At 43.1% G+C, this 17136-nt stretch overlaps 1 protein-coding gene across 2 annotated transcripts in view; it reads left to right on the top strand.

The window, feature by feature from the left end:
* Nucleotides 1-9850, top strand: part of RSU1 (Ras suppressor protein 1) — a 148435-nt gene extending 138585 nt beyond the window's left edge. For both annotated transcript variants that reach the window (XM_060192231.1, XM_007526187.3), the window contains one exon: nucleotides 9242-9850. In XM_060192231.1, coding sequence (XP_060048214.1) covers nucleotides 9242-9344 — 103 coding nt within the window. In that variant the 3' untranslated portion in view covers nucleotides 9345-9850. The remainder of the gene's footprint in view (nucleotides 1-9241) is intronic.
* The last annotated feature ends 7286 nt before the right edge of the window (nucleotides 9851-17136 follow it).

The following is a 17136-nucleotide window of genomic DNA, read 5'->3' as shown; positions in this document are numbered from 1 at the left end:
AAGTGGATTCATTGTGTAGCGGACACCAAGCCCCAGTGATAACACTGGTGACAGTTTAAAAAAAAAAAAAAGGAACAAAGACAAATGAAAGGTTTGAACTTTGGAGTCATTGCCTGGGTTTGAACCAGGCATAAACTTGCCTAAGCCTCTGCACCCTCCTTTGAGAAATGATAATGATGAAAGCCCCAGCCTCGCTGCAATCTCATGACAGTGAATGCTGAGTGAAGGGTGATGTGTCCACTGCCAGAGCTGGTGAGGCAGGAGTGGGAATCACTGTGTCATGAAGGACTTACTGTGGGGAGGGGGTCACGCTAGTCCTGTCGTGTCTCATGGAGGCCAAGATGGGATGGTGAGATGGAGAACACTATGAAAGACCTGCCTCTCAGAGGGAGGTAGATCTAAGCCCCGGCAGTGGTGACAGGACTCAGAAAGTGCAGGAGCGAGTGGTGGCTGGCAGGGAAGACTGGTCCCAGCTCATTGCTCTCAGGGCACTTGAGTGAGCCCCACCCAGTCCAACAGCACCTGTGGGGTAGCCCATAGGCAGACAACCCCATTTTCTAGGCTCACAGGGGAGCTCTCTCACACTCCTCACTGCACACCAGCCTTGCTGGACCTGAGTGAACAGGGAAAAATGGAGTCAGCATTCCCTGGCGTGTTCCATAACTGCTCTGCACCGTGTACTGGGTGGAGGACTCAAGGAGACCCCATGACACGGTGCTTACACCACAGAGAGGTTGTTTTGTCAGTCACATGGAGGAGGACCCTTTGTGGGAGGGGAGGGACCCGTTCTAATAAGAACTATGTGAGAACAGTCTGTGTGAGGGATAGAAAAAAGGAGGATGGCTCCAGTCAGGATGAGGGAGATAAGGGAAGCATTGAAAACCCGGCTGAGGAATCCATCAAGCTGTTAGCCTTCCGGATAGTTCTAGAAAGCTATGGTCTGGAGAGGTGATGGGCCAGGCCTGTGGAAATTGGAGCAGGGACTCCTCTTGTGCTGTGGTTGGGAGTCAGCGCTTGCATCTGAAAAGGGATTTTCTTTGCTCCTTCCACTATTTGAAAACATCAGCTTGGCGGTCCCCATGAAGCCCTTCATGGTACAGAATAAGATTTCCTCCTGTGGCCCTGGCCCCTCACTCACTCACCTTTATAAATCAGATCCCCAAGTGTTCCAAACATGAGCTATGACCTTCATCTGAGGGCTGTCTCATCCTTTACCTCACATCTCAAATCTCTGTCTCGTCTCTGTCTCCTCCACCCCCTCCCCACTGAGGTTTGCCCTTCATCAGCACATATTTGGGGTTTCTATCTATATCTGTGTATCCAGAATTGCAGTTATTTGATACCAAATAAATAATTATTTGATTAGAAATATCATGGGCCATAAGCTTTAGCTTCAAGAAATAAAGGGGCAGCAACCTCCAGCCTAACTGTAGCACAGAGGGAACAGGTGACCCTCCTGTTCACATTCCTGCCCATGACCTCAGAGACTCACTCCTTATACAAGGCCTTAGTCCTCCCTGCTGCCCTAGCAAACCCCCAGGAGATAATAAATAAATAAACAAACAAGACAGTGGATTCTCTGACATCCCAGAGGTCCACAGGCTACATGGAACAGGACTGCATCTTTCTGGAGGCTCCAGGGGAGAGAAAAGGCAGCTTCTTAACTTTCTAGCTTCTGGTAGCCACCTAGCTCCTAGCGCCTTCTATTCCCTTCACAACATAGTGCTCTGAGGGACAAAAATCTACCTGTTCCATACCTTCCCTCAAATTATGTACTTGGCAGAAATGTTACTCTTCTAGAAACGATCGTGAAAGAAGACTAGTGATCACCTTTAACCAACAAGGGCCTCTCAACCAGGCTCTAAAACACTGTATTGGCATGATTGGGGCCCGGAAGCCTCAGCTTCAGTTCCTGCCACCACCGTACACCAGAGTCGAGTAGTGCTGTGTTTGGTCTCCGTCATAAAATTAAATAAATCTGTACTTAATAAATAAATGAATGGATGATTAGTGTCTTGTAGGGAAAATTTGATACATGGGGAAGGCAGAATTGAATGTGTCTACATGCATTTGCTCTGCTGTGACCTTCCTAACTGGCCCTCTTTTTCTCCTTCCCAGTGTCCCCTGCCTCCCCTTAGCGGCATCTAGATCTCATGGCAGGAACTCAGCATTTCTGCTTCTCTCACATGTGGGCAGGATGATGCATATCATTTCTTTTTTTTTTAATTTATTTCTTTATTGGGGAATTAATGTTTTACATTCAACAGTAAATACAATAGTTTGTACATGCATAACATTCCCCAATTTCCCATTTAACAATACAACCCCGACTATGTCATTTATCATCCTTCATGGACCTGTATTCTCCCCACCCACCCACCCCAGAGTCTTTTACTTGGGTGCAATATGCCAATTCCATTTCAGGTTCTACTTGTGTTTTCTTTTCTGATCTTGTTTTTCAACTTCTGCCTGAGAGTGAGATCATCCCATATTCATCCTTCTGTTTCTGACTTATTTCACTCAACATGATTTTTTCAAGGTCCATCCAAGATCAGCTGAAAACGGTGAAAGTCACCATTTTTTACAGCTGAGTAGTATTCCATTGTGTGTATATACTACAACTTGCTCAGCCACTCATCTGTTGTTGGACACCTGGGTTGCTTCCAGGTTTTGGCTATTACAAATTGTGCTGCCAAGAACATATGTGTACACAGATCTTTTTGGATGGATGTGTTGAGTTCCTTAGGATATATCCCCAGGAGAGGAATTGCAGGGTCATAGGGTAGGTCCATTTCTAGCCTTGTGAGAGTTCTCCAGACTGTTCTCCACAGAGGTTGGACCAATTGACATTCCCACCAGCAGTGCAGGAGGGTTCCTTTGACCCCACACCCTCTCCAGCATTTGCTGCTGTTACCTTTTCTGATGTATGACATTCTCACAGGAGTGAAGTGATTTCTCATTGTTGTCTTTATTTGCATTTCTCTGACAATCAGAGACTTGGAACATTTTTTCCTGGGTTTCTTGGCCTTTTGGATCTCTTCTGTGGTGAATATTCTGCCCGTGTCCTCCCCCCATTTTTGGATGGGGTTATTTGTTGTCTTGTTGTTGAGTCTGGCAAGCTCTTTATATATGTTGGTTACTCAACTCTTATCTGATGTATGACATGTAAAGATCTTCTCCCATTCTGTAGGGGTCTCTTGGTTTGGGTAGTGGTTTCTTTTGCTGTGAAGAAGCTTTTTAATTTGATGTAGTCCCATAGGTTTATACTTGCCTTAGTCTTCTTTGTAATTGGATTCGTTTCATTGAAAATGTCTTTAAAATTTATGCGGAAAAGAATTCTGCCAATATTTTCCTCTAAGTATTTCATAGTTTGTGGTCTAACATCCAAGTCCTTGATCCACTTGGAATTTACTTTTGTATTCGGTGAAATACAGTGATTCAGTTTCATTCTTCTGCATGTTGCAACCCATTGTTTCCAACACCATTTGTTGAAGAGACTCTGCTTTCCCCATGTAATAGTCTGGGCCCCTTTGTCAAAGATTAGATGTCCATAGGTGTGGGATCTCATTTCTGGGCTCTCAATTCTATTCCACTGGTCAGTGTGTCTATTCATGTTCCAGTACCAAGCAGTTTTGATGACAATGGCCCTATAATACAGTTTGAGATCTGGGAGTGTGATGCCTCCAATTCTGTTCTTTTTTCTCAAGATTGTTTTGGCAATTCTAGGTCTTTTCTGGTTCCAGATAAACATTTGTAGCAGTTGTTCTATTCTCCTAAAAAATCTGCTTGGGATCTTGATGGGGATAGCATTAAATTTGTAGATGGCTCTGGGTAATACATTCATTTTGATGATGTTAATTCTTTCAACCCATGAACATGGAATATCTTTCCACTTCTTTGTGTCTTTTTCAGTTTCTTTGAGTAGTGACTCATAATTTTCAGTATACAAGTCTTTCACTTCTTTGGTTAGGTTTACTCCTAGATATTTTATTGTTTTTGTTGCTATAGTAAAAGGAATTGATTTCTGGATTTCAATTTCCTCTAACTTAGTGTTTGCATAGAGGAATGCCACTGACTTTTGAATGTTAATTTTGTAGCCTGACACCTTACTGTATTGCCTGGTGATTTCCAAAAGCTTCTTGCTGGATTCCTTAGGTTTTTCCATGTATACTATCATGTCATCTGCAAATAAGGAGAGTTTGACTTCTTCTTTTCCAATCTGTATCCCTTTAATTCCTTGATCCTGCCTGATTGCTATGGCAAGAACTTCCAACACTATGTTGAATAGTAATGGTGATAGTGGACAGCCCTGTCTAGTACCTGATCTGAGTGGAAATGCTTCCAGTTTTTCACCATTGAGTATGATGTTGGCCGTAGGTCTGCTATATATAGACTCCACTATCTTCAGGAATTTTCCATCTATTCCCATTTTTTGTAGTGTTTTGATCATAAAGGGATGTTGTATTTTGTCAAAGGCTTTCTCTGCATCTATTGATATGACCATGTGGTTTTTGGTCTTGCTTTTGTTGATGTGGTGGATCACATTGATTGATTTACGTATATTAAACCAACCTTGCATGCCTGGGATAAACCCCACTTGGTCATGATGAACAATCTTTTTGATATACTGCTGTATCCGGTTGGCTAGAATTTTGTTCAGTATTTTTGCATCAATGTTCATCAGAGATATTGGTCTGTAGTTGTGTCCCTGTCTGCTTTTGGTATCAGGGTGATGTTGGCTTCATAGAAGCTGGCAGGGAGTATTCCAGTGTCTTCAATCTTCTGGAAGACTTTTAAAAGTAGAGGTGTTAGTTCTTCTTTGAAGATTTTGTAGAATCCATTTGTAAAACCATCTGGTCCAGGACTTTTATTTTTGGGGAGATTTTTAATAACTGTTTCAATTTCATTAGCTGTGATGGGCCTGTTCATGTTATCCACTTCCTCTTTACTTAGTTTTGGAATTTGTTAGGTATCTAGGAAATCGTCCATTTCTTCCAGGTTCTCTAGCTTGGTGGCATATAGTTGTTCATAGAAGACTCACATGATATGTTGAATTTCTGCGGTGTCTGTTCTGATATCTCCTCTTTCATTTACTATCCGATTTATTTGGGTCTTCTCCCTTTTTTGTTTTGTGAGTCTGGCTAAAAGTTTGTCAATTTTGTTTACTCTTTCAAAGAACCAACATTCACTTTCGTTGATCTTTTGTATGGTTTTCCTATTCTCAATGTTATTTATTTCTGCCCTAGCTTTAGTGATTTCTGTCCTTCTGGTTGCTTTAGGGTTCCTTTGTTGTTCTTCTTCTAGGTCTTTAAGATGTGCAATCAGGCTGTTTATTTGTGCTTTTTCTTGTTTCCTAATGTGTGCTTGTATAGCTATGAACTTCCCTCTTAGGACTGCTTTAGCTGTGTCCCAAATATTTTGATAGCTTGTGTCTTCATTTTCATTGAACTCTCAAAACATTTTGATTTCTTCCTTGATTTCCTTTTTGACCCAGAAGTTGTTAAGAAGTATACTGTTGAGCTTCCACATTTTGGCACTGTTACTAATCTTTTGTTGATTGTTAAGTGTTAGTTTAATTCCACTGTGGTCTGAGAAGATGCTTGGGATGATTTCAATGCTCTTGAATTGGCTGATGCTGTCTTTGTAGCCTAATATATGGTCTATCCTTGAGAATGACCCATGTGGATTTGAGTAAAATGTGTATTCCAGTTTCTTGGGATGAATGACTCTGAAAATGTCCAATAGTTCTAGTTTATCTATCTCTTCATCTAGCTCCCTTATGTCTTTATTGATTTTCTGCCTGGATGATCTGTCAAGTTGAGAGAGTGTGGTGTTGAAGTCCCCTACTATGATTGTGTTACTGTTAATATATTGCTGTAGCTCTCGTCACCCAGTCTGGTCCCCTATGCCTACACTGAACTTCTCTGTTCCAGACTCTTGGAAACAGAGTTGGCAGTCAGCTGAGTTAAAGAACAAACACCTCATCACAGACCCCTGCAAGCGTCAACCCGGCTTTGACCTAGCACGTTATGATTGGGCCCTCCTCAATTGCTATCGAACAGGCCATGGCCAGTGCGCCACTATGTTCCATTGCTGGGGAGCCAGAGACGACCCGAACTGCCCCTGCCGCTACAGACAGACTATGACCCACATAGTCAACGACTGCCACCTCTCCAGATTCAAAGGAGGTCTCGAAACTTTACATCAGGCTCAACCTGACACTGTTGACTGGCTACGGAAGAAGGGCAAACGCTAGAAGAAGAAGAAGCTGTAGCTCTTTCAGTAGAAGTTTGATGTTTTTAGATGGCTTCTCATTGGGTGCATAGATGTTAATAATTGTTAAGTCCTCTTGATTGACTAATCCTCTGAGCATTAAGTAGTGTCCATTCCTATGTTTTTTAATCCAATCTATTTTAAAGTCTATCATGTCAGATATGAGAATAGCTGCTCCTGCCCTTTTTTGTGGGCCATTGGCTTGTATGATAGTTTTCCATCCTTTCACTTTAAGTCTGTGTTTGTCTTGTTGAGTTAGGTGGGTTTCCTGTAGACAGCATATTATTGGGTTGTGTTTTCTGATCCATCTTCCTACTCTTTGTCTTTTAATAGGTGAATTCAGGCCATTGACTTTTATTGATATCAAAGATTGAAGATATTTTAATGCCATTCTTGTAGAGTTTTAGAGTGTTTTGATATATGTCCTATTTGTGGTGGTCTGGTTGTTTATAGGAGACCTTTCAATGCATGTCATTTCTACATTTCTCCTGTGACTGGGGGAAAAGCTTAAATGGTAGAGTAGGGACTCGAATGCATGTACTCCCCTAGTTCATTCCCCTAGCACCGTGTGTACTGAGTGGCACTTTGGCCTGCATGCCTGTCTCTCTTTCTCTCAACATATAAAATGATTATTATTTTTTTCTTAATTCTTTTTCTGTTGGCTCTGGTCCCATGCTTGTTTATTCATCCAGACCCTGAAGAGCCCCTGGGGTAGGATGTAGAGGGGACAGGATGTCTACACCAGGTTCAGATCTCTGTCCCTGTGTTCCTGTCACAAGGTTCCTGTGTGTTGTGGACCCATTGTCCACGGTGTGGAATAGTCTTCCCAGCTCGTATCTCAGGTTCAGATGTGGACATGGTATGTGTGGGGGGTGGGGAGCGGGGCATTATTCTGCCTCCTGTATGTATTTGACAAATGGAAGCCCTATGGCTGACAGCTGGGAGAGCCAGACCCTACACCTTTGGACCCCAGGATGCCCCAGAGACACCCCCACATGGAAATTGGCTGCTTTGGCTCCAACTCTTTATCTGCCCACAGGGCTCGGGGAGAAGGACCTACAGGGAGGCCACTGACTCACCTCGGAAGTGGGACAGTGAATGCATTTAGCTCTGCCTGGTGGCTGCCTTCAAAGAGGATAGAAACCTTCTTCCAGAGAGGTCTGCGACTTTGGGGGTTGATAGAAAGCACCCTGTTACTTTGCAGAGGAGAAAGCCCTAGAGGAGCAGTCATGTAATTGTCTTTATTTAATCACTTCCAACCATGTCCACACACCCTCCCTATTTTTCAAACAGCTGCGTTGTCTGGCCTCAGCACCAGAGAGGACAAGAGGGCACCAGAGGGAGACACACCCCACCAGTAGCACCTGGGGGCCCAGGTGTGAGCCACAGCACCACAGGGAAGCATCCTGGGATGCAACAGTGGGATCTGCTTGGGTGGTGGGGTGGTGCTGTGATGTCTCTGTGATGTCCCTTTCTCTTTGTACACAAAAATAATACATAAATGAAAAAAATAGAAGATTGGGCCGTGGAGACTCTTCAGCTGTATAATAAATGCACAAGACCCGGGGTTCATTCCCTGGAGCCACATTAAAGAAAGGGGAGGGGGGACAGCAACGGAAAAAAAAAAGTGTTTTCTAGCATGGTCGGCTCCCAGGGAAGAAGCCATGCCCACTGTCAGGTGCTCAGGCCTGGGGCTTTGCCTCTGTCAGGTCAGCAAACGTGCTCTAGGTGTCTGCTGTGCACATTGGAAGCTAACTTGTGGGCTCTGTAGGCATCTCGACTTCTCAGTCTGTCTGCCTGGCTATAGCCTGGGCCATTGGGGCTCCTGGCAAGCGGGGCCTTCACTGAGGGACCACTTTAGGGTGGAGCCACTCATTCTGCTTCTGAAGAGACTCTTGGGGCCCAGGAAGTGTCTTGCACTTGCACGTAGGACTTACATGCAAAAGGTTTCAGGTTCAAGGTCTAGTTCCACTGATTGTCAAGTAGTACTCTGGATAAAAAGGAGAAAGAGATGCTTGGAAACTTCTGGAGAAGATAAAATACAGTAGGACCCATCAAGACTCCAAATGTCAGTGCCTCCTTCAGCCTGTCAACCACAGGTCCTTGTGTCATCAAAAAGCACTGCTCTATGCCGCATCCTGCCAGGCCTGTGTGCCTGGCAAAATGCAAGTGTCAGGATATCAGCATCCCGTGTGGCCCTCAGGGAAAGAGACAGTAGTAGCAATAGCTCCAGCCCCTGCCCCCATTGAGCGCCAGGCATGAGGCCATCACAACAAGCAGGGTCAGCACCTGCCCTCTCTGGTCACAGACCTCTCCAGAGCAGCCAGCAGCTTGAGATGGAGCCCATTTCTGCAAGGGGGCCGTTTAATTTGGCTTAATCAGAAGTACTCACCAGTGATTGATTAATCACTCCCTCCTGTTGGGTTTAGGTCCCCTCAGCCTCTGAGGCATCGTGGCTGTGCCCTGGGTGCTTTGTCAACATTTAATCAGCTCTGCTTATTAATGTAGCAGCCATGGCCATCCATCACGCCTGACCCCAGGGATCTTGGTCTCCAGCACCCCCCTTCCCCAGGCTCACACGCCCGTAGCCAGAAGGCTCACACCAAGATGAGGGGACACTCGGTCTTTTTGTTCCCACCCAATCTGTGTCACTGTCCACTTAAACCTTGCAGACTCTGGGGCTTCCTGGAAGAACGGGGCTAGGCTCCCAGCACTTTATCTCTTCTGTACCTTCTCTGCTTCCTTGTATGTGACAGCACACAGAAAGGGACCTCACAGTGCCTGCTCTTCAGAGAATTTTAAACTCCCAGATGACAGTGTGTAACCCTGAGAACCAAGGCTGACTGGGTTTTTCCCAGCTGAGGGGATAGTGCTTCTTACTCAGTCATGTACTTCTCACCACCGGAAGCGTGTCCTGACTCAGGACAACCATCTGACCCTGTCCCCTCCTCTCTCTCCCTCTCTGCAGCCTCTACGGCAGACACATGCAGGCCAACCCGGAACCACCAAAGAAAAACAATGACAAATCGAAAAAGATCAGCCGCAAACCCCTGGCAGCCAAGAACAAATGAGACATTGCCAGGAGCCAGACTGGGGGTCTCTCCTTGCTCTCCTTCCCCACTATCTTGTGACTCTCACCCACAAATAGACACAGTATGCGTGTGCCTTTTAAATTTTTCTCTGTACTTTCTCTTTCTAGTGTGTACCACCCTACTTTGGGCAGGTGGCAAGGTCTTTACAAACTCTTGAAACCACATCTCTGTTTCATTAAGATTGCCAAAGGGCAGGAAGCTCTGATGCACCTGCAAATAACACGGTAGGTAAGGTCTTATGCCTTGAATGTAGATGTTCACAGAGTTGCCTGTGTTCAAAAGAATGATCAAAATCATGTAAGCATTTCACTTTCACATTTAACACTCTCCACCCTTCTATTCATTCCAATAAATCATGATTCTGCCTTAAAATTTTTCCTTTATCATGGAGATATTCTTTTAATTTCACTTACAAATGATTTTAATAAAGTCTTGACTTTTGTATTGCATGTTACCTCTTGAAGAGAATAAAGAACAATCTGATATTGGGGTGTTTGCATTTTCGCTTACTTCCCCCCACACACCCTTATCTCCTCCAGTGTTACTGCTTAGGAGTGATAAACTGAAACTTTCCATGAAATAAATGCAGAATTAAATCAGAGTTCATTTCTTCTCACATCTATTTGTCTAGTTGCCTTTTTTTTTTAATCTTTGAAGACTGTTTCTAAATTAGGAAGAAGCAGAAAAACAAATCTCTGAGAAATTCTGCCAAAGGATTTTGGAAAGCAGTGTCTTAGCTGAAGAAATGGTGACTTCTGCCAGTGTCTGGTAGACAGGAGCTGTGAAATGGAGAGAAGAGGGATAAAAAAGAAGAAAAAAAAACAAGTATGTTTCTTGTCACTGCAGAAGACCTGCTCACATGGAAGCATTCTGCTAAGTGACTTTGATGCCAAAGAAGTCACGTGAATGTGCACCCCCAACACAACACACCCGGTGTCGAAGCTGAAGATGCAAAGCCACTCACCCACCAGCTGTTTAAGATCTATGATCAGCAGCTTTGTTCTTAGCCGTGGTAACATGTATGTAAATGACACTCAGTCTGAGCAGATGCTTTGTGCTAACAGGCTGCCACACCAGAATGCCTAGGAACATGGGGGTGGGGGGGCAAAGTGTGGGAATGTAACCTGTTCTCATGTGGTTTGTGCTGTCTACCTTTCAATTGTACAGTTGAACCTCCAGGACTGGAACCACTGGAACTACATACAAAAGCCAGGATCCTGTGGGAAGAGGAGTTCCCATGAATCACCACTTATTTGGGGGTAGGGCTGATGTCATTTTTTTAAGATATAGTCTTTGCCTCTGCCTGCATTCTATTTTTCTTTTCAATTGCAATATAGCTAGTGAAAGTATAGGAGGAATAAAAGCATTTCTACTATTGCTAGTGGGCAAGATTATATCTAAGATGAAACTAACAACAAATCATGAGCAAAAATATCACTACATACTCATGAGTATTTTTTTTTACAGGTTATTAGGTAAATGCAAATCAAAACCACAATGATATTTTATGTCATGCTTGTTCAGCTGACTAATTTCAGAAAAGTCCATTAACAGTAAGTTCTGGTGAGGATGGGTAGAGAAAGAAACCTTTAAGCACTGTTATGGGAATGTGAATTGGTGCAACCACTATGAAAAACTGTAAGAAGCTTCCTCAACACACCACCTCCCCAGATCCCTGACCCACTAGGGAAAGATAGGAACAGGCTGGGGGTAAGGATCGACCTGCCAATGCCCATGTCCAGTGGAGAAGCAATTACAGAAGCCAGATCTCCCACCTTCTGCACCTAAGGATCTTTGGTCTATACTCCCATAGGGTTAAAGAACAGGCAACCTTCCAGTGGATGGGCTGGAATGCAGAAACTGTGGTGATGAGAACTGTATGGAATTGTACTTCTCTTATTTCACAATCTTGATCATTATTAAAGCACTAATAATAAAAAAATAATAATAATAAATAATAAAAAAGCTAGAACTATTGTATGAGTGAGCAATCCCAATTCAGAATTCATATGCAAAGAATATAAAAGCACAAATTCAGGAAGATAAATGGCACCCACGTTCATTGCATCTCTATCTACAATAACCACAATATGCAAACAGCCTAAGTGCCTACTGATGAATAAGTGGATTAAGAACACATGGCCTACATGCAAAATGAAATACTACTTAGTCACACACACACACACACAAAGAATGAAAACTTGTCATTTGCCACATTATGGCTCAACCTTGGAGGGAACTTGTTAAATGAAGTCCAGAGAAAGAGAAGTACCATATGAGGTCATTCATAGATGAAACATAAGCAGATAAAACCAAAGATCCTTAGACTCTGACAATAGAATATTAGTTACCAGGGGCAAGTGGGGTCATAGATCATGCTGACTGGTTGATGGTGGATAGTAACTGGACACTTGGTGGGTGTGGTATGATACAGTTGCCAAAGTGAGAAATTGTACACATAAAATGTATACAGTATTAGAAAATGTTATGGTCACAATAAATCCCACCAGCCCCCAAGGTGAACCCCCAGGATTAAAATATGAGTAGTATACCTAAATTTACAGGGAGGAAAACATGGGAAGAAAAAAAAAAGGTCAGAATCACAAGTAATAAAAAAAAAAATACAAATCAAAGCAAAAATAACAAATAACCATGAGAAATGGGCAAGTACTTTTGAAGATAGTATTTAGTGCTGAGAGAGAAGTATGAGATAAACATTCATGCATACTGTTATGGAAAGTATAAATTTATTCCCAGAAAGCTGGTAGCAGTTTGACGACGTGTAGCAAAACTTTAAAATTGGGTACTCTAACTCAGAATTTTTATTTCTAGGAATTTGTCCTTGGGAAATTATCAGAGACATATATAGAAACTTATTTGGAAAGTGCCCACATAATATTTTATGTACAAGGGGGAAAACCAAATTCCCATCAGTGGGAGACAGGTTCCTGTAGTGTGCACGTGTTAAATTAAGCATTATCTAAAGACAGAGAGGGGCCAGGCAGTGGCGCACCTGGTTACCATGTGCAAGGACTCAGATTCAAGCCCCTGGTCCCCGCCTGTAGGGGCACCGAATACTTCTTGAGTGGTGAAGCACATCTGCAAGTTGTCTTTCTCTTTCCCTCTGTCTCCCCCACCCCTTGCAATTTCTCTATGTCTCTACTTGAAAATAAATAGGAAATTGTAAAAGAAAAAAAGACAAAGGGAGATAGTCTTAGTCCAATAAGTAAGAAAAGCAAGACTTAAGACAATATGAGAGAGCTGTTTAAAAAATAGAAACTGCTTATAAAATGTGTGAACAAAAAAAAATTTACAAATTGAATAGAGTGTTGTGGCTGATGAATTGTGTGTGTGTGTGGTGCATTAACTGTTTTTTTTTTTTTTTTTTTTTTTTTTTTTTTTACTATTTTCAAATGTTCTTTGTACCTTAGGTGATTTCTTTTTTTTTTTCTTTTGCCTCCAGGGTTATTGCTGGGCTCGGTGCCTGCACCATGAATCCACTGCTCCTGGAGGCCATTTTTCCCCCTTTTGTTGCCCTTGTTGTTGTAGCCTTGTTGTGTTTATTATTATTGCTTTTGATGTCATTTGTTGTTGGATAGGACAGAGAGAAATGGAGAGAGGAGGGGAAGACAGAGAGGGGGAGAGAAAGATAGACACCTGCAGACCTGCTTCACCTCATGTGAAGCGACTCCCCTGCAAGTGGGGAGCCGGGGCGTGAACCGGGATCCTTCCACCAGTCCTTGTGCTTTCCGCCACCTGCGCTTATAGTCCTATTTCTAACTTTTGGGGAACCTTCCCTCCTCCTTCTGTAATTTTCTAGTTTACACCACCACCACCACTGCCCAGCAGCATTCAAGAGTACCCTTTTCTCCTTTTCCTGGGAAGCATTCTTTTTACATATATATACATGGAGCACACATTTTTAATTTAATTTTATTTTTTGCCACCAAGGTTATTGCTGGGGCTCCGTGCCTGCCCTATGAATCCACTGTTCCTGGGGGCTATTTTTACCCTTTTGTTGCCCTTGTTCTTTATCATTGTTATTGCTTTTGTTGCTGTTGGATAGGACAGAGAGAAATCGAGAGAAGAGGAGAAGACGGGGAGAGAAAGATAGACACCTGCAGACCTGCTTCACCACTTGTGAAGCCACCCCCCTGCAGGTGGGGAACCGGGGACTCGAACCAGGATCCTTACATGGGTCTTTGCACTTTGTGCCATATGCCCTTAACCCACTGCGCTACCACCCAGATCCCAAAAGCATTCTGCATTCTTATCTCTAGTCTTTTTAACAGTGGTCATTCTAAGAGATAAAAGATGGCGCTCCACTGTGCTTTGGATTTATAGTTCCCTGATGATCTGTGATGTTAAACACTTTCTGGTGTACCTGTTAACCATTGTATATCTTTGGAAAAATGCCTACCCTGTTCTTTGCCCATTTTTTAATTGCTTCCTATGGTTTTTGGTTTTCTGCTGTTGAACTGTATGATATATGCATGTTATTTTGTGTGTCAACCCTTGTCAAATAGATGTTCAACAAAATTTTTTTTTGCATGAATGCCTTTTTCTTTTCTTTTCTTTCTTTCTTTCTTTTTTGGTATAGAGAAGCATTTTAGTTTGATATAATACCACTTGTTCATTTTTTGTTTTGTTGCTTAATCAAAAAGGGAGAGGAGTAAATAAATAAGAATATATTGCAAAGACACATGTCAAAGAACTTTTGACTTATATTTTCTGCTAGGAGTTTTACTGGTTTTTGTCCTATATTTGTCTTTAAAATATAAAGATCTAATTGCATTCTTTCACAGTTGAAGATAACAATTTTTCCCAACACCATTTACTAAAGACCCTTCTCTACTGTACAATTTCACTCCTTTCATCAAGTATTTTATAACTATGGATTGATTTCTTGAATCTCATTTATGTTGCATTGATATATCTGTTTTAATGTCAAAACCATACTGTTTAGAGCATGATATATTTATTTATTTTTTATTAGTGACTTAGTATTGCTTTGCAAAATTATAGGATAACAGCGGCATAATTGCACACCTTCCTCACCACTGGAAACTGTGTTTAGAGTTCTGTGTCCCCATTTCCCTCCACTGGAAACTGCATTAGTTCTCCCAGGATCACAGATATGGGTTGACTATTATATTTATATATATATATATATCTCCACTTTTCCTATGGTCCTGCCTTCTCCTAAGTCACACCCATCTACTACTTCTGAGTGTTCATACCTCACCCCCAGCTTTTTTCCCCCTCTTCTCTTTCCAGGTCATGATGGAATTGGAGTTCAGAGCCTTATGGTCATCTTGCCCTAACTACTACCCCTCAGGGAGTGTGGACCAAAATTCTTTTTGGGATGCAGAAGGTGGGAGTTGTGGCTTCTGTAATTACTTCTCAGCTGGACCTGAGCTTTGGCAGGTTGATCCATTCCCCCAGCTTGTTCCTTTCTTTCCCTAGTGCCTAATAGTTTTATAATGTGGCTTGAAATCAGAAAATGTGATTCCATCTGTTTTGTTCTTGCTTAAGAATGCTCTGACTGTTCTGGGTCTTTTGTGGGTCCATATAGTTACTTTTTCTGCTTCTATTAAAAATGAAGTTGAGGGAGTCAGGCAGTAGCGCAGCAGGTTAAGCTTAAGTATGTGGTGCAAAGCACAAGGTCAGCATAAGGATCCCAGTTCAAGCTCCCAGCTCCCCACCTGCAGGGGAGTCGCTTCACAGGCGGTGAAGCAGGGCTGCAGGTGTCTATCTTTCTCTCCCCCTCTGTCTTCCCCTCCTCTCTCCATTTTTCTCTGTCCTATCCAACAACAACAAGATCAATAACAACAACAATAATAACTACAACAATAAAACAACAAGGGCAACAAAGGGAATAAATAAGTATTTTAAAAAAGCAAAAAAAAAAGATTAAGTTGACTTCTTTGTCATATTTGCAACCCAGATTCGAGCCTGGCTATCACCTCACTGGAAGAATCTTTGATGTCCTGGTATTTTTCCCCTTCTTTATCTCCATCTCTTTCTATCTGAAAAAGTCAGCCCAGAACAGTGAAAAGTTGGTAATAATAACAAAAAAGAGGAAACTGGAATCCTAGTTAAGGTCTGCGTGCAGATAGTTTGTGATGCTACTTCTTACCTTATGCTGTTTTTCACACAGTAGAATTTGGTGATTTGCCACTATTTCATTTTCTCCTTATTTTGTTTTGTGCTATTAATGCACATGAATACTGAGGGCTTCATGTAGTGCAGGTGACAGTTCCTTTTTGAGTTTCATCTTCAAGCAATGTCCATCTGGCAGGGTTGGACCTGCTGTGCCTTTGCTCTGAGTGGCTCAGCCTGAGGACAAGAGAACCCTGACCTCCAGCCCTCTAGCCTCCTCACACAAACAGGACTCTAAGCACACAAGCCCTCTGTGTTACTGGCGGGTGAGCAAAGACACTTCTACAAAATACTTCCAGCTTCTGGCTGCCATTTTGCCTAAGTATTTATGCCCATTTTATAAACAGAAAGGCCATGCCACTGTAAGGGATATCTAGAGGCTTTTTAAAACTACTAGGCCATAGTTCTAGTAAATATGTAAGCCCAGGACTTGGGCAGGAACTAAGTATATCAGACAGGTTGGCTATGTCTTTGGGAATGTGCTGGCCTTTTATCCTGTAAATCAGTGGTTACACATAAAGTCAACAGTTCCACTCTCCAGGGCCGCGAGGTAGTTCACACTTTCCAAAATTGGGTGTGAGCCCCAACACCACATGGAAGTACTGTGATACCAGGAGGTAAGCTGAGCAGTGCTAGGATACCTTGTCCTTTATCTCCATTCCTCTGTAAAATAAAAGAAAGGAAAAAAGGCAGCCTCAGAGCAGTGAATTTGTACATGTATGAGACCACTACAAGGCGGGGGTGGGGGAGGTCACACCACCCTAGAAAGCATCTCAGGCTTCATAGTTGTGGGAACAGCCTTTTTTTTTTTTTCTCATCTCTGTAGGCACCACCTTCTTGAGCCTCCTATCATGCTCAGAAACTGACATTTTCCATGTACACATGTCAGAAGTTCAGGCTCAGTTCTGCCCCAGGAGACGAGCAGCTTCCCCAGCTGAGCAGCTGAAAGTAGGGGAAGGGTGGGACCCATTCATAACTCCCCCAGAGTCCCACCCAAAATATCCCTGCCACACCAGGCGACAGTCTGTGTGTGTGGGCTGCTGTCATTGTCACTGAGCAACCAGCATCCTGGCAGAGAGCCGCTTCAGGAACCACAGGGCATACATAGCTACAAGACAGGGAGCTTCCATTGGGGAGGTCTGCTGGAGACCCCAAATGCTGGACCCTGCACTGAGATCCCTCACTGCTTAGCAGCCCCAATGCATGATGGAGCTTTGCTGTTTATAAGGACAGACAGTGGGAAGGACTCGAGTGAAAGGAAGGGACAGTTGCACTTGATGACCCCAGAGCTGACACATAGGTAGAGTGAAACTTGCGAGTCCCACATTCAATTCCTGGCACAGCATATGCCAGGATAATGCTCTGGGTCTCTTTTTCTCTCTCATTACAAAAACTCACTTTTTAAAAAAGTCACACTTGATCTAAGAAGAAATATCCTGAGAGACTGAACAGTAGGTTTCGCTCTCACATGTGCCTGGAGAACATGTCCCTACCACTTAACCTGACGGTGGTGCCTGCCTTCAGGAATGTTGGGGAGAAGCTGCTGTGTTGGGGAGCAGACCCAGATGGGCACAGATTTAGGCTTTCCTTGGTCACAAGTCATTGGCCC

The sequence above is a fragment of the Erinaceus europaeus genome, chromosome 6 (assembly GCF_950295315.1).
Source record: "Erinaceus europaeus chromosome 6, mEriEur2.1, whole genome shotgun sequence".
In the NCBI taxonomy this organism is placed as follows: domain Eukaryota; kingdom Metazoa; phylum Chordata; class Mammalia; order Eulipotyphla; family Erinaceidae; genus Erinaceus; species Erinaceus europaeus.
The sequence above is the reverse complement of the archived record's forward strand: the minus strand, read 5'-3'. Positions and strand labels throughout refer to the sequence as shown.